The sequence below is a fragment of the Alosa alosa genome, chromosome 10, assembly GCF_017589495.1.
Source record: "Alosa alosa isolate M-15738 ecotype Scorff River chromosome 10, AALO_Geno_1.1, whole genome shotgun sequence".
NCBI classification, from domain to species: domain Eukaryota; kingdom Metazoa; phylum Chordata; class Actinopteri; order Clupeiformes; family Clupeidae; genus Alosa; species Alosa alosa.
Genome location: NC_063198.1, coordinates 1,854,729 through 1,877,807, shown reverse-complemented (window position 1 = coordinate 1,877,807; position 23,079 = coordinate 1,854,729). Strand labels below are relative to the sequence as shown.

The 23,079-nt window shown below is 39.2% G+C and overlaps 1 protein-coding gene across 2 annotated transcripts in view; it reads left to right on the top strand.

Annotated features, from left to right (window-relative positions):
• LOC125302642 (metabotropic glutamate receptor 7) overlaps positions 1-23,079 on the top strand; it is a 288,880-nt gene that overhangs the window by 50,859 nt on the left and 214,942 nt on the right. For both annotated transcript variants that reach the window (XM_048255942.1, XM_048255943.1), the window contains exon 2: positions 21,555-21,771. In XM_048255942.1, coding sequence (XP_048111899.1) covers positions 21,555-21,771 — 217 coding nt within the window. The remainder of the gene's footprint in view (positions 1-21,554; positions 21,772-23,079) is intronic.

The window sequence follows — 23,079 nt, the reverse complement described above, 5'->3', positions numbered from 1 at the left end:
GCTGTGGCAACAGCATATGTGCCTATTTGATGTTTTCTCCACCTCCTCTTATCAAGACTGATATGAACGAAACATTGGCTGGAAATAGTTGCCAAGGTTCAGCTGCCTGGCAAATTACCTTCTCCCAGAAAAATGAAAATGTTTAATTTGTTTGATGTGATTTCCTGTATTCTGGTGCATTTTGGGGATGGTTAATAGCCTATCCTGATTTGTTGATATTGAGGCAACTGAACTCTTGGGTTGGACCCCTGGGCCTGGGCCCGGTAGGCCCGTGCAGTAATCCATCCCTGGTGTGCATGTGTGCTTACAAGAGAGGAAGAATGAAGGATGAGAGAAAGAGAGTGATATGAAAAAAGATAAATACTGTGTACCCAGTGTTGAAAACGATCATCATTTCACATGACTTGCCATTAAATAAGTAATGTCCACCAATGCTTTTAGAAAATGAACCCCACCCCAAGTAGTGTGTGTGTGTGTGTGTGTGAATACAAAGAGAAATGAACACAATGGATGTGTTTGCTACAGGTTGACTGTCATCATTCTTGAAAAATATATTCAGTAAATGTAAGTTCAACTTGGATTAAACTCCTGCCAAGTGAACTTTACCAGTCCCAGAGAGCTCAGGTTGGAATAAAACACTGAGGGCCAGAATTACTAACACGTTTGCGCCCACTTCAGGCGTATTTGTTTCGCAACGTGCGTGTAAAATCATTGTGTACAAACAGGCCGCAATGATGTAAAAGTGCAAACTGGCTGTCGCGGGAGCTGAACATGGCTAATTGCGTTTTTTGTGTCATGCATATGCATTCATGGGAGGATCCAGGGGAAAGTGGGAGTTTAGCGTAAAAAGATGGGAGGGGAAGCGCAAAGAGTGCTTAATTGTGTATTCCGCGGTATGTACAAAAACTGCTCCTGAAACCTCACGTCTATTCTGTGCCTAAATACTTCCACCAAAAGCAGGTGTTAATCCAAATTGCAGTTCAATGCGTCAATAAGAGAACCTTTCAAAGACAACAAAATCGCTATTTAGAGCACCAGTTTTGTAAGTATTTGTACTATCAAAAGCAACCTTAACTTTCATTGGCCTTTCAAATGTCTTACTTTCACTTTCACATCATTCACTTAAACTTTCCTACTTGCTAGATTTGACCAATTTTCCATAGCCTACGTGCACAAGTACTTTGAGTAAAACTACTGATCTTCATTTATCTCCCTGCTTGTTGACATCTTATCATGTATGGCATAATTTTGATTTCTTTGAAACCTTTGATTCTTTTTAATGTTGTCATCAGTTAACTTCATTGAACTGCGCTTGTATGTAGGCTCTGCCATTCAGTTGTGAACGTTCATAAATTGCGTTTATGGGCGGAGAAAGGCAGAGACAGGCGCAGTTTACACTAGTTTGATAAATACGACGGAAACTTGGGTCTGACAGCGTTCGCAATCTGCGGTTTGTCCATGACGCTGATAACGCTACGTTCGCAAATGTACATACATCTGGCCCTGAGTGTTCAGGTATCCACCTCCATGAAACCCTACTTCCATCCAGTTCTCATCTTCTGTCCAATCTGTTTACATAATAACTTGTGCAGCAGTCTCAGCAGGCTAACTAGAATATTATTCAACTTATATTCTTTCAAATGATTGATAATTCTGCACTTTTTATGGATATTTTATATAATATTATGACTGACAGAAAATATATACCTTTACTTTTACATGACTTAGGATGCATCAGGCACAGTCTACCATCACATTAAAATCAATACAACGCAGCTTTGGCCGAAAATAGAATATAGCAATAGAAAAGCAGATCACTGTATACTTGGCATGGCGCTGCCCGCGTTTGCCACAGGAATAACAAGGAACAAGGTGGATTATGTGGCCTGGCCATTGTGTGAGGCCTACTAACCACAAGCACAAGGCATTTACAATCTTATCCTGTGTATGACTGAAATTATATTGTAAAAAAAAGTGGCTGTGTGGCCAGTGTGCTATTTGGCAGTTTAAATCAGGCATGTATGTCTCATACTTCTTCAAGATTAAAGTTGGGTTAAAAAATTAAATTTTAATGACACATTGCCTAGTCACGTTGGACTACTAGCTAGAACTTTGCATTAAGATATTTATCATATTTGGAAGCCTTTCCAATGATATGCTTTTATAAATGCATAAAAAATAAATGGAAAATGGACTCTATTGTTTTCAGTATATGTGTAAATTACTTGAGTCCTGAATAGCAAAAGGACCATGTTTTGGTGCTGTTGTGAGCTGATTATGTTCTCTGCACCCTATGTTCAGGTACGCCTAAAGCGTAGATAGTTTTCTCGGTCTGTCAATCCTCAGCTCCACCTGTCTAGATCTCTTTGAGCAGGGGTCTTGTTTGCACACACTACTTGATCTTGTGTTATTTCTTGCAGTACCAGCAAAAGTAGTTATGCAGCAGCTGCCACAATGTCAGAAGCATTTAAAAAAGATAAAGTCCTTCAAGTCCAAACTGACTATGTCAACAACATCAATAAATTCTACTAACATATCCTGAAATATAAATTGAAATTGTGGAGTCTGCTGTCACAGTCATAACAAACAGAGGAGAAATAAAAGAATGTGGTATATAATTAGAATCAAATATTTTATTTAGTAAGTAGTATAAATGTTTAACTTTCTATTAAATTATTGACCTGCAGAACTCACAATTCAGCAGCTGTCCTTCATTCTTCACTGAATGAATTTAGTTAATAAATCCTTCATTATGGTATTATGGTAAAACTATGCAGAGCTTACCCTCATCTATGAGGTCAAATTTGACTCTCTGGGTTTGTGCTAAATGTACATTTATTCATTTAGCAGACACTTTTTTCCAAAGCAACTTACATATGTCCAGTTTTACGAGGCCATTGTTACATTCGCCATTGTTACATTGTCCCCCAGAGCAACTTGGGGTTAAGTGCCTTGCTCAAGGGCACAACGGTGGAAGCAGGGAATTGAACCCACAACTTTCTGGCTACTGAATGCTAGCCCAGCTATACAGCTCCTTGTGCTGTAAAATGATCCGAGGCAAACAAGTTCCTATTCTCTATCAGAAAAAAACAAAACACATTGAGCACCCCCTCCACACAGACACAGACATACACATGGTGTATGGTTTTTTTTTTTCTCTTCCACAGTACACTTTTTTTAAGTCATTCAAGTTATTTGCATATCATAGTAATGTGCATGATCTACAACCTGTCTTTCACAATGAATGTTTTGCCAGAAGTGTATTATTTATTAATCAATGGAGCTTTCTTCATAGCCGCATGTACAAAGTAGAACATGTCAGATTAATTTGTTTAAGGAATTAGCCTATAGACACTGTACAAGCTGTGACCTGGTGTTTAACTAACAAGAATAAAAGGGAGAGGAAGACCTGGGGCACTGCATTGAATTTGATGATGCAGCTGCATGAGGTCAGATGGTTTGTGGGCCTTTGTTTGACTGGGCAAGCCTGAGCACCCCAATTTAATTTGTACAGGTCAGCTAATTAAGAGTCAAGGGGGTCCATCTGGACAAAAAAGCCAACTCCACAATTGTGTAGATAATCCTGTTGTTCGTGTTTGCCTGTCTATCAAAAAGCCTCACTCCAAGTTCAGTTTGCACTACGAGCAACTGAAAACCATTGAATTGTGCACTGTAGGCATTGGTGAATATGTGTTATAGATAGATAGATAGATACTTTATTCATTCACACATATATCTATATATATATATGTGTGTGTGTGTGTGTGTGTGTGTGTGTGTGTGTGTTCACCTAGATTGAAGGAACTAATATGGAGTGTTAGTATAATCAAGTCATACAAGTATACAAGTGATGTTATTATTAAATATGTTTCCATTCAACAGCATGATCAGTACATGAGGAGCTGTCTTTGTCATATAAATAATTCTCTTCTCAATGGTCTACGTCAGCTTTTTTCATTATTGTAAAAGTAAATTCATTTACTTCATTTGTGTGCCTGTGTGATGTGTTGGGAAGCAATACCATTCTAAACGTGAACATATTTTGGTCATAATACATAGTTAAGTACATTTCAAGTATTTGCCATTCTAGTCAGGAACAGAGAAGTGTGCTTTTACCTCTGATCAATGGTACCTATCAAATTCTCCTGCCGTTTCTTTTTATTGGAAGTGTCAACAACTGACCTTCCTGTCCAGGAAAAAAGATTGTGGGTAGCCATAAGTTTGATTTATAGTGACTAAGCACAGGTCTCTCCATGAGGTTTGTATATCAACCACTGACGGCAGATTTGGTCTGCTTTCAAACTGCATGTACTTTTCCAAACTGCTGGATGGTGGGTGATTGGTAACAGAGAACACATTAGGTACTTACATCTCCCAACATCTACAATGAGAAGAGCAGTATGAAAATGATTATGTCATTGAGATAAGGCTGTAACGATACACCAACCTCACGATTCGGTTTGTATCACGATTTTTGACCCACGGTTCGATAAGACTCTCAATTTTTCTTTTCTTTTTTTTTGGGGGTGTTGGGCTAGACATTTTATTAAATAACATTTTAATAGCCTCCCTTAACACCAGAGTATTACAATATATCTCTTATTTTATATCCTGATATACAAATATTTTTCTGAATGACTGATATTTATGACAGCACACTTTATGCAGATTAGCCTATAGCCTAGGTCTACTATTTTTTATTACCTCTTTAATTCAGCTGTCTGGTTGAAGCTTGGAAATATTGTAAACAAAGTAGCATAGTTGGCTAGCTTAGCCTATCATAGTCTACTGATTGGACTGTTCAGTTTCCCCATGTGTGTTTAAGTTTCAAGGTAATACTTGTTCTCCTTGGGACAGGCCCTTTTGGGAAACGTTGGTATTGAGATGATCAGTCAACTTCAATGCAAGAGTTTTAAACAAATATGTGCAGCATGCTAATGATGCTAAGCGGATTTAATAGTAATTTAGCTAGTCGTCTTCTATGCGTCCTTGCTTTCACGATTGTGAGTGTTTTATGTAAGTCGCGCGTGTTCATTGAGCAGGAGAGGGAGGGAGCGCGAGAGAGAGCGGGGCAAGGAGAGGGGGTTTACTTCTATACTGTTTGGTAAAGTTGCACACATAGTCTACAATGAGAGCAAGGAGAGCTATGAAATTATTCTTTTTTTTGTTTGTTTTTGGACAACGTAGGCTACCGATAGGTAAAGCGGGAGATGTGGGTTGCTTTTGCGTCGCGTAAGCTGCAAAGCACTGCGTGAAACACTAGAAAGAGTGTGTCGCGATTCTGCCTTTTCACACCGCGACACAGTATCGTGGATATGAATGTCGCGATTTCGGTTTCGAATCGTATATCGTTACAGCCCTACATTGAGATGATCTATACAACCTGACAAGACGACCCTTTGGTTTCGAGCACTGAGTATGATTCCCTTATTTTCTGCTAAATCACAGTGATGGCGGATTGTTAATTGTGCATTGTTAATTGTGTAATACAAACAACCTAGTGGCATTTGATGTGATCAGTATTCATTCCTTTCCACAGTAAACTCACATGAGGTTGTTTTTCACATTCAGCTATTATTGATTTTCTTACACTAGATGATGCCTTTTTGATTATACAATGGTAAAACAGATACATGCTTGCCAAGTGTCTTGTACTGCATTGTGTTCCCTTTGATTGGAAAAAGGCTTCCTTTCACTGTGTTTTTTCTGTGTATCCTTTCACCTGAGACATGCTGTGTTTGACAGTGCTGGGATTTTGCAATGCTCATGTCCTGTGCTCAGAGAGGCAGCCCGCATGCCCTCCTTTGGCGTCTGCTCCTCTGTCACCCTGACGGACAAGATAATGGGGGATGATAATGGCGATCCTTGCAGAGGCTGGCCCAACACACAATACTCATCACAGCCTCTCTGTCATCCTCTCAGACACATAAATACAGAGGTGACATGCTGCAGAGGCCAAGGCTGGGTTGTTGCTTCCAGATATCATTTCAGTTTGGTATGGGCTCCTGTTCCGTGTGGGCATGTGTGGGGTGTGTGAGAGTGCATCACCAAGAGCAATAGGGTAGACGGGAGAAGGAGACAGAAGGCTTGGGCTCAAGGGCTCAGTTCAGGTGTGGTGGTGTAATCCTGCTGTCAAGGGGAGCCATGGCCGGCTGCAGGCTGCACAGTATGTGGACCCACAGCTTGCTGATGACTTCTGCCACCACAATAGATTTAAAGTGCGTATGTCAGGTTAAAAAAAAATTGACAAATGAAGGGACATGAAGCAAGATAGTAGTGAGTAGTGATTTTTCTTGAAAATATTTACAGTTATTTTTATAACTGAATTTATGAACATTCCAGACACAGTGATGACCTCATAAGAGGGAGTCCAGCAAAGTTGAGCATAGGGGAGAATGGGTTTTAAGTGCATTTTCTTTTTTTACTGATAAGGCCAAAAATGTTCTCTATGACATACCAGTGGTTCATAAGCATGAGCCTGACTGGCAGGGACAAAGTGAAGACGAATAGGCTACAAAATTTAGGTAAATCATGGCCATCCAATCATCAGTGAGAAATTGATTAGGGGTGTGAGTAGGATCGGATCACTATTAGTATGTATCATGGCTTCAAAATGGCAGTTGTGTCATTTGCCATAACATAGGCTTTCATATACAACAAGTTAAGTAGAATCAGTAAGCAAATTAATAGTCTGTCTATAGCTAACATTAGTTGATAAGCAGATGTATATAAAGAGCAAATGTGTGGTAGCACATATACACTGATGGTTTTATAGTCAGGTCTCTAAAGAAAAGCATATATGCCCATGGTTGGCTGAACACAGACTAATGAGTTGCTTACTGATTCTACTTAGTTTAGGCTATATAATGGCCTATGTAATGGCAAGTGACACAACTGGCATTTTCAAGCATTGCTACTTACCCATATCCAGTGCCGACCCGAGCCTTTTGGGGGCCCTAAGCAGAATTTGATTTGGGGGCCCCCTCCCACAACGCGGAGTCACCTGTGCTTGGCGATAATTGACAACTTTTGTCATATGTCATATTATAAATTAATACAGTGAGGTTATGTATTAATACAGTGACTGATTATGAACTACTGTCCCCCTGGACACAGATGCATAAGGACTCGGTAGGCTCATTCAGTAATCCATCCTTGCTCACATGCCAAAAATGTTTTGGGGCTCCGCTCTAGACTTCTGGCCTCATGTGCTTGGTAAACCAATGTATTAGTTGTTATTTACACCAACCCTGTCACCTTTTAATCTTAGAGGGTACTAAAATCACAGATTTATTTGAAACATTCATATTCAAAGTGAAGCACTAAGGGTGGTTTACTGAAGTTGAACTGACAAATAACAAAATACAACAGCATTTGTATTTGTTGTAAACAAGTACATCCGTTTAATGACCTGTTTTTTCAACAGATTTGCAGAACAAATCTGCAAATGTGCATTAAATGAGCAATCTTCAACTACAAAATAAAACCAAAACAGACAAACATTAATAATCAAAAATAAAATGTCCCAAAAAAATAGATACTTATTCCTACTTCGTTCCTGGCTTTCAGGTATCTGCAACTCTGCAGTGGATGAACCTGCAATGATTAAATAAATACATAAATAAATAAAACAAAAACTATGTTAAATGTGTCATGTCATATTAACAGGCTATGTAACCATTTGCCATCAAGAAAACCTCACCTTCTGTGTCATATCAGCCATGGAGGCAGACACTTGATGAGGTAGAGTTAGGTAGTTGTAGAGATGTGCTCCAAAGTACTTCAACAGTGTCTCTGAAAATATATATATATTGCATAAGTGCATAGTTGATCGAGCAGAATGAGTTTTTGCCATCATTACTTACACTCATCAACAAGCAATTCCACATGTAACAATTCATATTCTGTTGGCAAATGAGGCATAATCAAAAGTATACTTAATTGCAGTGGTGAACGTTTAACATGGTGATCTACTGCAGCCTAAATATTAGGGTAGCACCGCTACATCACTTGCCACTATCTTAATCAAATGTAAGTTTATTTCCATCACAGAAGTCTCCCCACCCAACATGGTATATTTTCTCAAACACTACCATCTCTCTCCAAAGATCTTAGACCAGAGCGCACGTACTGTTCCATCTTTGCCTATGAAGCTGGAACGTTACCGATGCCCAGAGTCGCGCTAGTCAATGGGTTGGGGTTGGGACTGGGAGCCTGGGCTTAGCCTGCTGTTGCTATCAGACTTACCACTATGTCACATATTATAGAACAGTAATAAACTATCAACACTTTCAGGTGCGAAATCAGAAACAATCCCTCTGTGGTAAATTTGCCTTCAGCTACGTTTTCATGTAGCTACTGTAGTGCTAATGTCCACTTCAGTCAGCTAGCTAACTTTAATTTACAACATAAGCCCACCTATGGCTAGGGTACATGCTTGATTGAACATCCAAAACAATCCCAATATCCTTGACATCTGAAATACACCTAGATAAATATATATTAATGGGAGACATTTCTCTGTTGATGGCGAGGATTTAGCTCTGGTGATGGCTTTTATTAGATCATGACAGCTAGCTAGCTACCTCAAGCACAAAACATACTGTAAATAATCATGCAAACATACCTGTATCTTGCTCGTTTTTCTCCTCCTCTGTCATTTTCTGTTTTCAGCACCAGAGGGATACGTCCTTTTTTGTGACTTTTCTTAACATTACCGTCTCTTCCGATTTTTGAACTTGATAGAGTGTCTGCACGAATTGTCTATGCACCCGAGGTGTCTTGTGTATGCGCATGACTCAAAGGCTGGCAGACACAGTAGAGGTAGGCAGGCATATTGATCATGAAATCAGAATTTTCTTGTTTTGAATTATTAATTGTTTCATTTATTCATTAATTGACGTCACTTTTACGTTATTTATTATGTAAAAAAAAGAAACTCGATTGGGGGCCCCCTGGTGGTCAGGGGGCCCCAAGCAGCCGCTTAGTTCGCTTATGCCTCGGGCCGGCCCTGCCCATATCCTCATCACATTTTAAGATCAATAATGGTTGCCAGTAAAGAAAAAAGGTATCAGGATATTTTTATGTCAGGCAGGTAGTAGACTCTAGCATGACATACTGGAATGAAGTCATGTTTTGGCCTATCAGTGTAAAAAAACTACTTTATGATCCCTCATCCCATGTGTTTTAATTGACCAACTTTGCTGGACTCCCTCTTATGAGGTCATCATTGTGTCTGGAATGTTTCCTGGAATGTTCATAAATTCAGTTATAAAAATAACATTAAATATTGCTCTATTGCATTTAAAGTTGATTTTTCAAGAAAAATCACTACTATCTTGCTTCATGTCCCTTCATTTGTCAAAAATGTTTTTTAACCTGACATACGCACTTTAAGCTTCCATCTCTGCAATTACAGAAAGACATTTAAAAAAAAAATCCACTGCTACTGTGGTGCTGAAATACTTATTCCAATTAGCTTTTATATAACAGGGTGTAAACAAGGTCGTAATTCGTCCGCCGCTCACGGCCCTCGAACCCGCCACCTCGACACACATCCGGCATGGGAGTTAAACACTATAACCACTGAGCCAAAAGCAACTCAGCGCAACTAGCACACTAGCTCAGTTCGCCTCCGTTACAAGGGCACCTAAGAGCCAGATCAGAACTTTTACCACAACAATGATAATAGTACATATGATCAATTACCAGCCCAATTCCATTTCTACTATTGGAATTGTGTTTAGACAAATTTTAGACAAGTTTAGCTTTGCATTGTGGTGCTCTTTGCGTCTGCGGCTTCTTAGATACCTCGATATTCCCTACATAAAACATTTGTTTTCATAGACCACACAGGTTTCATAACTGGCCAAGTCAGTTTGGTTTACTTTACTTACTATTGCATATAAAATCTGATATCTTAGAGACAACAGCATGGGTGGATCAATGCATGTTTGGGATATGCCTGGGCAAAACATGTAGAAGTAGGCTATACAATCAGGGATGTAGTGGAGGCTGAATGGACGTACGCCATACGCACCTCCTGAAATCTGGAATAGACCTAGCATTTACGCACCTCTAAAATGCGTTTATCCATCTCTAAATTGCGTTTATCCACCTTTCAATAGCATATACCGTTCATAAAATTGTCCAAATTAAGCTCATGTCGTTTTACAATTGTTTATAGTTTCATTTAGTAAGATTCATATTGTTGAGCCAGGCCAGTGCAACACAGTTTATCCATATTGCATTACATTATGGTGTCAGTGACCAATCGTCTTGCAGCAGTCAGCAGGAAGCAAAGATCACACCGCATCTCATGTAAATGAGTTTGGATAATGAATGGATTATTAAAATGGATACAGAGTAGGCTATACACCGATTTCTGAAGCGTCAAGACAGCATCTCTCATTATGCCAGAAAACGGCCTCGGCTACAAGCCCAAAGTGAGTGAGCCCAAAACTTCACGTTTTTGAGGTCAATTTTGTGCGCGGTAGATTCATTCCACCGAGTCAAGAAGGCACGGCGTTGATATTATTAGGTTACTTCAGACAAGTTAACTCTATACCTTTTCCCATTTGCCTGTTACAAGTTAAATGTAGGATGTTAAGTCAGATAGATAAGATAACTGGTTGTTATGTCATGCATTCTCTGGCATTTAAGCAGCAGGAAGCTAGCGACAAACTTCCTTTCAGCTAGTTGATGATAGATAGCCTAATAATATTAACCGTGGGAAACCGCGTTTGCATGTAGCCTGAAATGAAGTTTAATTTCTCAATCTTGGGCACAAAGTCATCACAACAAATCGCGGATGATGCTACATGGCTTCACATCCCAGACATAATAAAGTCCTATAACTGCAAGTTTTCTCTGACAGGCATGAAATGCCCTTTGCCCTTTCCGAAATGTTACTGGCACAGATACGTCTAGGCTATTAGGTCAATTAACTTAAGTAATTTAAAGGTGTAGGTAGGCTATTGCATTCAGACTGGACTCCTACACACTTAGTATGCTAAATAAATTGCTATATATTATTTAATTATAGGTAGTCTGTCTGTAAGATTTCATATTTCTTAATTTTTATGGTGATTAGGCCATTCTGACATGATACTTCATACCATGGAGTGGGGCACTAAAATTCACCGGGAAAATTCTGACGGCACCCTACCACCCCCCCCCCAAAACACGCGCACGCACATCAATAGCACAAACAAAATATATGTCAATTTAAAATACTAATAGGCTACGTATAGGCTACATTTGGAGAAAGGAACTATGGATTGTGCTAATGCAATACAACAAGCCAATCAACCACAAACCAAAGCTTTATGGGCCGGCCCGCATCTTGGCCGGCCAACCGGGAAAACTCCCAACCGTCCCGATTGCCACTCCGCCCCTGCTTCATACTACATGCTACTACATCCTGACATTTTTGTTCTCTCTTTATTGTGATTTAATCAATTTTATAGACTTCAACCATATTTATAACTTCTGGAGTTAACAATGAACTTAGATTAATGTAGGAATTGAATAGTGATTGTGTGGCCTATGGCATAATTTTTACTACCATATTTCTCAGGATGATGGAAAATCAGGATACAGGGTTTTATCCTTTTCAATGAGGGACCAGTGCCCCTCCAGTAGCTGCCACTAACGACTCTTTTTCTAACGACTAAACTTTTGACTAATTTTTCGATTAGTCGACTAATCTAAACCACTAATTTAAAAAAAAAAAACAAGTGTTACTTTGTTGTGTCCATTTTATTTTGAACTCAACTGAAGGGCCAAAACATAAAATATGTATCACCCTACTTTTGTTAGAAGCTCATTAAGTAAATTGTTCAAAAATATTATGAATTAATAAAAAAATAAAATCACCCATTTAAAATGCTACCCTCAGATCTAATGTCAGACCTTTAACTCATTGAGTGCCAAAAACGTAATATTACGTTTTTTCCTTCCCATGCGTTTAGTGCCAAAAACGTAATATTACGTTTTTAGCTTTTTTTTTTTTAATTACGAAACTAGACACTCTAACACACCTTATATGTGATTTTGGGAACTCTGTGATGAATGGAAATTATATATATGACGATCGAAAACTCATGAAAACGCACAATCTCGACATTTTATCATAACTTGGTTGCCGCTTTGGGTCGAATCAGTGACGCATGCACGTCATCTCAAAACCAGGCCATTTTCGTGGGTCTATCACTAGGTGGCAGTCTCGCCAGGTCTCGCAGATCACTTCCCGGAAAGTTTACAGGCAACACTTCATATTTCATGAAAGACGTTATATCTCCATTTCTAGAAAAAAACAGCGATTTTGATGAAAACTAGCCACTGTTTAGCTTGGGATTTCTCAGAAACAGAGGCGTGTAGAAATACACGGTTTGCACCCACTGAGAGCTTAAAGTCTCACCTTTTAAACGAGCCATTGTATGTGTTCATAGCTATAACACAGAATATGCTGTGGCTGTACAAAAATCATCAACAATGGTCTAGATTGCTGGCACTCTAGGACAAAGCTTCTGAAAACAGCTTGGCATTCAATGAGTTAATATACTTTATTTGTATGCAGTGTTGCCATGGACATAGACAAAGTTCAATGTTTGTGACAGGTCATGTTAGACATCATTTTAGCATGACAGAATATGGCAATGACCATGAACACTTGAGGAATGCTCAGGAAAAAAATGCTGAGGACAAAAAGGAGCAGACACCATGTGCAGTTAATTACTGGCACATGAGAGCATGAAACCATCAAAACTAAAAGGCCATATGGAAATGGAAACAAAGCACCCTGCTATCATAGACAAACCTATCGAGTAGGCTAGCCCAGCCTTTTTCAAACTTCTTTGACCTGAGGCATACTTGGGGTCATAGGGCCCACCTACATGAACCTACCCCCCATCAAATTGTCATTATGATATCACAATTACAGTATTATTGTTATGCTATATTGTTATGCACTTCAAAGCAGTCAATGTTTAAAGTGCTAACATTGTTCACAAAAACTTTGTGAAAACATGCACATCAGAGGACTGCTTTACTAATGTAAAATATAATTACAACAACAGCAATTACTGGTGGTATTGTTTTGGGATGTTTCCCTCATGCAAGCATCATACACTGGTAGGCAAATGGAAAGAATATTGGCATGCTATTTAATTAAATTTCATTTGAATGCCTGAATGTAAGGATTCAGGAAACACAATACCTGCTTTTGTGAATGGTAAATGGCGGATCAGATAGGCGTAAATCACTGATCTGGAGATCTTTAACAGGAAGACTAATTATGCTACAATAGCTTTTGGCCGCGTTATATTCACATTTGACTATACAATACTCAATGCCATACAGTTTATTATATAGTCTGTGTTCTGTTTTTATGGAAATTGCATAAATCTATGTTGTTCTATTAAATGTCGGTTCATAATTAAATAGGTTGAAGCAGAGCTTATCTACCAACTTTATCGAGTGGTTTCAGTTTCTCTCGCACAGACGTGCACACGCATGAACACTCATACCAAAATTTAATTGTATGCCTCTATGTTGACACCAAATTAGCAAGTATTTCCTACTGATTGCAGAAACGTTTGTTTTCTTTTTCTGTCGGTCCGCGGTTAATAACATTAGTGAGCCATTTGAGACGGGAGACCAAAAATAAATAGGCGGTCTATAGTAAAACGACTTGTCAACTAAAAAAATGCTGTCGACTAATTTTCATGGTCGATTACGTCGACTACTCGCGGCAGCACTACCCTCAAGGGAGAGATGCATACTGTTTGTGTCTTGTTGTGGTGTCATCAGGCCTGGTCAGCTTTATTATTCTTTAATTAAGCTTGAAAGGCCTGCCCACATACTGTTCTAGCACCCCAACTTGCTCATGGCCAAATGGTGACAATAGGAGGTCTGCTTCCCCCATCCTTGCCCCCCTAGTGTAAACAAGGATAACAAAGGATATTCTGAATACAGTCCAAGGACACACACACACAAGAGACCCACCTGGGTAAATGACCATATACTGTATAGCTGATTTACTATACTGTAACGATTTGATAGCGACACACACAGTTGTCCAATCAAAAGGTCTATTAGCTGAGGATGAGAGCAGGGACACAGACACAGAACACAATACAAACAGGGCAGGTCAAGTAGACACACACACTACACATACAGGGGAGGACGCAGCCCCCCACACAAAAAGGATCACACACGAGGGAGAACTAAAAGGGGAACATGTTACAATAAAGACGATGACACTCAAAACTTAGGAGAAATACAGACATAAACCCCCAAATGTTCACCCCCGTATCCCAGCATGCCCTGCATGGGAGAACGCTAACAAGGTCTTGTGCGCCGACGTTACAATACTTTCAAATCCCCCTTTTCAAGTCATAAAGACTTGAACATTAAGCTATTCACATAAAAATCAGAATCAACTCATTAACACACAGAGAACTTTTAGGGTGTGGAAGGAGGTTTACAGATCATGGGAGAATAAAAATAACAACATTACAAAGACTGACATAATTTACCTATGAGGGAACACCCAGTGATACCCTCGGTATAATTAAATGGTAGCCAATAGCAATGTGATCAGCATATTGTACACACCGGTATACCATGGTCCGCTTTACCGGTGAAGGAGTCGTGGTCCGTCTGATCACAAAATGCATAGTTTACCCACCTCTTTTTTACCACTACACCCCTGAGTACAATGTAATCTTCTTGTAAAGTTCATCTTATCTTTGCAGTTTGAATCGTCAACATTTAACTTAATTATGACTAATTTGACTGATGACTGATTGTTGAATTATGAGAGCATGTGGTAAGACGCTGCTTACTCAAAACCTGACAAGAAAAAAAAGTCCACTGCAGCAATGACAAGAATGATGAGAACGTATAGGGAGAAAGAGAATAGGTTCACAGAATGAGTACTTTGTGACAAGAAGGACACAGAAGAACTGTGTAATGCAGTGTCAATATGAATGTATATTATTTGACAGTTAATGCTGTATTAGTTGAAGGTGGACCAATATGTAACCCATATTAGGTACAACAATTTGATTTGTAGGTGCCAATCACTCATACATAAATGTTTAGCTCATGTTGAGTATTAAGACACTGCTCAGTCCTAGGTTCAATACTCAACATATATATATAGTATATGCTATATGAATGTATCCATATGTATTTGCTCTCTAATCTGTCAGATTAACAGACATAAACATCAGTGGAAAAGAGTGATTGTAGTTTTTAATTGGCATTTTCTGGACTGCAATAATACACCTCAGTATGTTCTATCTGCTGCCCTAACCTGAAGGGACCTATCTCCCGACAATGACCGGCGTTCTATACATTATCCCGCTTATTACACGGCTACTTACCAAAACGACCTAAACTCCCCACGATATGACTCTTTAGCCTACATAGCCTAGGCTATAGCCTATTTGTTACCGTTTCATCATGGCTTTTGCTGAAAAAAAAATAGTTTGCAACAACACACGCTGAACTTGAATCAAATATTCTTTAAAACACAGCTGATCAACCGTCTGCTTTCACTTTTGAATGAAGTTCCAATCCTTGCGTAGTGATATGAAAGAATTGACTTAGAAGCACAAAGCCCATTTTCCTTGACAGCTGTCTGTTATTCAGAATTAGCAGACCGCCGAACGTTGGGAAGAGCCGTGTAATAAAGAATGTTAACCTCTACTGCACTTACCAACATTCTTTCCAGTAAGTATTCTATTTCAATCATAGAGGATCAAAAGGCTAATTAAGAGAAAACATTTTTGAGATACTCTGCTTATTGAATGCCTAAGTCTTAAGAAGAAATTAATTTATGGGGGCTGAAAGTTCAACTACACTTTGTCAAAGATTACTTGGAGTACAAGTTTCAAGATCAAGCTAAGTCAAACTCATTTCAGAGTTAACGCTAGAGAGGAATTTCCTCTTTGCTGTTGTTGATATATGTTACACAAACTATTGTTAGTAGGCCTCCAGAGGATTGACCTCAGAGGTAGCATATGGCAATGCTGACCTATCGGTTGATCTTTAAAGCTTCAGGCATACACTGACAAACCTTTTACTGCCTAGGGTAGAAGGTATTGACTTTAATCAAGTGAAAGAAACAACTTCACTCCAGCCCACATCAACTGAATTGGGCATTTCATACATGATGTACTGTATGTTGCATGATGCAGTCGATTACATGTTGATTACAAGTCACTTGTTCCGTGTGTGTATTCACCTCCTTACGTATTTCTTTTGTTTGATACCTCAGTGAATCAAGCACAGCTTTAGAACTTATCTTTGTAGCCTCCCAGGGTTGACAGAGGCTAATGTTGCTATTGGGGATACGTGGAAGAGCTGAGATTCTGTACTGTTTTTTCAAGAGTTTCGTAGTCTGACATGAAGTTAAGTTTCCCTTCCTTTGTAGCTGGATATTCCGGATGTTGAGTAAGTAATTGAAAAGAGTCTGATTTTTTTGTCAATTTTACCTTTGAAAAGATGCAAATTCACTTACTTGAGAGAAGTTCAGGTGCAGGTGTGAAGGGGGATTTGTTAACTTCTCAACGATTGAACGATACAAGTGTTACTGTATTTAAGTGTAAGTATATACTCGTTTGATCCCGTGAGGGAAATTTGGTCTCTGCATTTAACCCCATCTGTGAATTAGTGAAACACACACAGCACACAGTGAACACACAGTGAGGTGAAGCACACACTAATCCCGGCGCAGTGAGCTGCCTGCTACTACAGCGGCGCTCGGGGAGCAGTGAGGGGTTAGGTGCCTTGCTCAAGGGCACTTCAGCCGTGGTCCACTGGTCGGGGCTCGAACCGGCAATCCTCCGGTTACAAGTCCAGAGTGCTAACCAGTGGGCCACGGCTGCCCCTATTTGTTCTTATACTGATGATGTTAGAGAAGAAAGATTGTCTTGCTTTGCATATTTCAGTTATATGTGTGGAGCATCTCTTTATGGATTTCATAGTGGATCTGAAGTTTGTATTTGCGCCATTTTCTTTTGGTCTTCCTTCACTCTCTTTTTTCAGGTTAACAGCTGGATTTTGCCTCCATGGTGCTTTCTGTTTGTCTTTAACTTTCTTGAATTTTAATGGAGCAATATCATCCATACTATTTGCCATTTTTGAATTAAAATTATCCAATAAATCTTCTACCGACAGTCTGACAGTCAAGTGTTTGCTTAAAGAGAGCACTTGTGTGATCATTAATGATAATGATGAGTGTGTGGGGACATAGACACATCAAAGAACACGCAGAAATGATTGGATATGGCCAGGTTTTTAACTGTTGTAGGGACATTGAGATCCTTTGTGATAACAAGGTCGAGGGTATGGCAGAGAGTGTGTTGGCCCTTGTACATGCAAGTTAAGAAGAAAGTATCAAGTGATGCAATTAATTCCTTGGCATAATTGTTTTCAGGATTATCCACATGCAAGTTTAGATCCCCCTGATATATTAAGTCAAAGGCTATGCTAATGACTGACAGCAGTTCACCTAGCTCTTCAAGAAATACTTTAGCTGAATGTTTTGGAGGTCTGTAAATAGTCAGTAATACAATCTGAGAAGACTTAATGTGTACACAGGTATTCAAATGATGCAAAGTCACTGAATGACTGATTTCATTGAAAATACTTTTTAAAAACTGCGGCTATCCCCCCGCCTCTTTTATTTGCTCTGGTAGCACTAAAAAAAAAAGCTTGTAGGCTAGTACAATGTAGTTGGGTGAAACCATTTATTTGTTGCCCCTGCCCACAATAAGGTCAACAATCAGTATCTTGGCCAAAGGAAGACAAAATTAGCCTTATACTTATCCCCATAACTACGACTACTGCGAATATGCTAATGATTGTATAGATAAAATGTCAGTGGATTAAAAATTACACAGTAAAAACAAGATGACAGTTTGTAATACACAACAAAAAATGTTTGTAATAAATCTAAATACAGTGTTTCCGCTAGATTTTTTTTTAACAGTGGCGGCGGCAAACAGTTCCATTTTTGCTGTTGTTGCGAGCGAGCTAATAGGCTACGATATGGGAAATACTTTTAATAGATCAGCTTCAGAAATGAATGGGTTTTCCTAGCCTGTGCTACACCTTTCCACCAAGTTGTGCGAAAATTGTAGTTTTTACGATGTTGACAAACATGCATAGCACATGGAAGCTCTTGATAGGGCATGCCACTAACGTCTGTAAAAACAATATATTTATGGAATAACACTAGACAGGTACCTCGGATTAGCATTGCTGTTTATTGTTAAACTGCAATTTTCAGCAGCCAGCGGAGTAACCCAACATCGCTTAGAGCACCTTTAAGGAAACATGTTTTTTTCAAATACTTACTTCACGGACAACAATGGTACAGCCTGGATATTCACAATGTAAACTTTCACTTTTCACGGTCCGCAAATACTGTTTATATTTTGAGTTTGTGTTTTGGCTTGCTAAGCCACCCTCCGCCCAGTTTACCAATCACGCAGCTATTAGTGTTGCGACCTTCAGGATGCCAGATGAATCAAGATCAGTGGAATTGATTGGAATTGGTGACATGACCCGGATCAGAAGTGAGGTTTAGGGGCGAGTGTAACGGATGCCAGCTAGCATAGTGGCATGTTAGTGAACCTCACACCCCGAAGCCTCAAGAGTAGTGCTGGCATGAAAGCTAGCAGCCTGGGCTTTTAACTGGATTATCAGCACTAGGGATGAGTCGCGATCTTCGAATAGTCAAACTGCATGCGAAATTCGATCTTAAAATAGCTTTTTCGAATATCGCAATTCCAATGCGTTATACATAATTCACAATGCGCCTACTGTCACAGATCGCACAGCAGGGTATTTCTGTGTGGCTAACATGAATGAAACCGCCCTAGGCTACTGCACGATCTATGCTACCTGTGTTGTGTACGCTTTTTTTTATTTATTTTTTTTAATCTAACTCGCATCTGGTTTGGCGATGCAGAAACGCTTTTTGTTTTTTGTGTTTCATTGTCCCCCCCCCCAAATTACTTTTATGTAAGGGTTAATAATACTTTCCAAGATACAGACAGTTTTATTGGGGGAGGGGGGTGTCGATTTTGTTCGGCCTCTTTTTTTGATCAAAGTTCACAAGCCCATAGCGCAAGAACTAACCATGTAGGATGCTTAGATTTGGCATGCTGGTACATAAATAGCAATAATATGTAGCAAAATCGTCACATTTGGTCTGGATGATCCTGCATGGTCATAGCTTTCCCTCAAAGTTGATCAAAATGTTATTGAAGTTTTTGGTTGGGCTCTGTTTAGGCCTTCAGAAGACATATTTGTACTCAACATAGGCTCTTAATTTATTTTCCTTATTGAGATAAGTAGAAATACTTTCACAAAAAGCAATGAACAAAAAATAAATCCCTTCAGGGTCTGAACAGCAGACTTCACAAGTCTGAAAAATCATTTTGGTTCATTTTCATTTTCAGAGCACCCAAATCATTTTCAGAGCACCCAAACACCTTGTGGGAATTTTATATTTTATATTTTTTCTTTATTCTCCATGAATACACATGTTACTCTATACAGTACAATCACAGGTGACACTGTGGTAACTCTATATAAAACATATTGATCTCAATGGTGCATTTTGCCTATGTTCAGGGTGGAAAATAAAAAAGAAAGATTTGCATAAGACGAGTCAAATTGGTGTCTTTGTAACTCTTTTGCAATGTGACAGTTAATTTCACAACAAGTTTGGCCAATTGATAAACTTCACTTACTTGATGATCTAGCAGTACATCCCCAACTGCCCACTGCGATCTGATGAGTGTCTGTTGTGTCAAATTCAATACACTTTTCCTCAGTGGTTCCTCATTGCTGGAATGAATTTCCCAGTGCTATGCAGTCCTGCAATAGTTTTAGGTCTTTCTAGCCTGACGTCATCATACTCAATTCTAGTCAGAATTTGAGTCTGATACTGGTCCATTGGGACGTGATTATGATGCGTGTTTCAAGCGATACAGTGGGAAAAATGCATCTGCATGGATAGACTTAACCAATCAGAGCAACCAAATAGCTTACCGTGAGCTGTAGGAAGAACACCCGAACCATCCTTCTCCACGAGTTGCTAGAATGTTACATGGTTTCTAAGCTAAAACATTTTTTTGTCACATACAGCAAACATCACCTGCCTGCTGCCTGAACATGCCCCAATGCAAACACGCTGTTTTTGATGAAAGTGAAACCTGAGTTTTCACACATATCCACTTTGTTTTCAGAACTAATTGTTTTCAGTGAAACAACCTCCTTTTTTCTGTAAAAAGGCCAAACTACATGTAATTAAATTTTTCCTATGTGTAAACGGGGGTCTTAGGAGCCATCTGTCTAGCTTCTAGCCACAGCATTTTTGTTGCAAATAAAATCAACCGAAGTATGCGCAGATGACGTGATAGACGAGCACTGTTGCTCATCTGTCCATCATCGTACAAAGCCCAATTTGATTGGTACAAACAGCTCTGGTTTGGGCATAGTTGCTCCCCGACGGAGTCCAGACCGAACATCCTGAATGTTGTGGGCGGGGCTAAGTTAGGGCTGGCACCCTGGGCCGGGTTTCCCGAAAGCATCGTAAGCCTAAGATGGTCGTAAAGTCCCTCTTACGAATGTCTTAAGATTTGCCGACTGTTTCCCGAAACCATCGTAGCTTAAGAGCATTGTGAAAACACTCGTAGATCTACGAGTGATCCAGAGTTCTCGTTCCTGGCCAAGAGTGTCTTAACAGGTACTTCTCACTGAGGTCACCAGCAGGACATACAGGGGAATTACAATTAAGAATATAATTATTCAACTTACGTTATGTATCATTCTTTATTGTATTTACTTGTTATGAATCAGATTTTAGCGTGCAAAATAGCATACATTTAATTCAATCATAATAATGTGATTGATAATGCAATTACATTATGAAACAAGACGTTGCCAGAATAGTTTGCCATTATCTTTGAGTAAGTGTTTTATTAGGCCTATGAGGTAAAAGCAGAGAAAGGAACATGTGGTTTAGTCTGTGCTGCGTCAAAATCTAAGCCTATGCTATATGTTATTTAAACCTACACATTTCTTCATTTTCTTACTCGACCTCTGGTGAATAGAGTAGCAATGGAGTAGGGTAGAGTTAATCTAAAACAAAAACTTAAGAAGGTTATTGTCAGTGTCAAAGTAACTGAAGAAGCAATTCACTTGTACTGTCAAAGATGGACTGGGATTTCAATAGCCTTGTGTAGATTTGGATTTTTGTAAATATGTTCTTTACCTTCCTATGCATATTGTCTATCAATGTTTTATGTGAGTATTACAGTAAATCTACATTACCATGGAGTTTTTTCATGAACACAAAGGAAGCACACACTACAATGAGACTTTAAATGGTGTGAACTATGGGAATGAGTTGGCAGTGAGAAGGCATGAGTCTCCTTTCAACTCAGCATTATATACCTCTAGTTTGTTTGCAGTGTGTGTAATGCTGGGTTTTAACAGGTTTTTTCCTGTTTTTTCTTCACCTGCAGATTCCTCAAATAAGTTATGCCTCCACAGCCCCAGAGCTCAGCGATGACAGACGGTATGACTTTTTCTCACGTGTGGTACCCCCTGACTCCTTTCAGGCCCAAGCAATGGTGGATATAGTGAAGGCCATGGGTTGGAACTATGTTTCTACTGTGGCATCAGAGGGAAGCTATGGCGAGAAAGGTGTGGAGGCATTCATGCAGATATCCAGGGAGGCAGGTGAGAATTTCACACATTTTTTTCAACTAATTGCCTTGGTTCCCTGCACCACTGTAACTAAGCAATGACACATGTACACAAATACCTTACACCTACATCACATCATATATCATTTAACACAAGATAAAAAAAATGCTGAAGAAACACAGTGTTACACAATTACATAATTTCAAGACTTGTGGACAAATTTGTGGCATACAACATTTCGAAATGTAGATGAAGTTGTAATCTTTGAAAACAGCAATACGGAATTACTTTTAATGTGACGTATTGCTTTTGATCACAAAACACTAAATAACATTCATGAAATGTACAGTCCACTTTCCTCTTATTTTCTATTTCCTTTTAAATTTCACTGATTGCAAGCACAGTGAAGTAGAGTAATGTTTATTAAGCATGGTTTAAATTGTAGACAGTGCTTTCTGTTGGATTTAAGTAGTAGTGAGTCTTAAACATTTAATATGGAAACTGTTTGTATACATGTTGTTGGTATGCTATATATATTGTTGCTACGTTATATTTAACTGAATAGCTAGCTCCCATAGTTAAGACAATAACGGATCAACCACCCATTATTGAAATAAACGCAACCTCAAAAGTTGAACTATTTTTAACTTTGAGCGCCGTTTGGAAGCCTTGTGGTTTTTTTCTGCTTGCGCCTTGCTCATCCATAGGGAAACAACTGAATTCAGCATTCATGAGCTCAGAAGTATTCTTTGGTTACCAAACCAAAGTTTTGAATCAATAGTTCTTCTGAACTCATGTAAGCTATGATCTAGTTTGACCAGACCTAACTGTAGTAAACAATGTCTAAGTGTCTCTCTTTAGCACCCCCGCTGGCTAGTTTGTACCTCATAAATGTACCTGGTGGTACATTTGGCTGGGTTTGTGAAGTGTGTGCTTCACCTCACTGTGTGTCTGTGTGTTCACTAATTCACGGATGGGATAAATGCAGAGACCAAATTCCTTGTATGCGCATGTGACGGGGCGCATAGCTACAGTCACGGTAGCGATGCGCTACCTATTCCATGTATCAAAGACTGAGTGCAAAATGTTGCCTTTATATGTTTGTCTAGTGTGTCAATGTGTTTTCGTTTTTCTGTTTTCAGATCATCTGTTAACCTAGCCATTCATCAAAACCCCCACAGCAATCCCGTAGTTTCCTAGTGCACTTTTAACATCCAATACTACGGTGATTAATATGCTATAACTACAACCATCAATACATCTCTTACTGTTTAAAACCACACCATTTACTTCATTATCATGCTCGGTTACAATAATCACACAACACATGCCTTTGTTCAT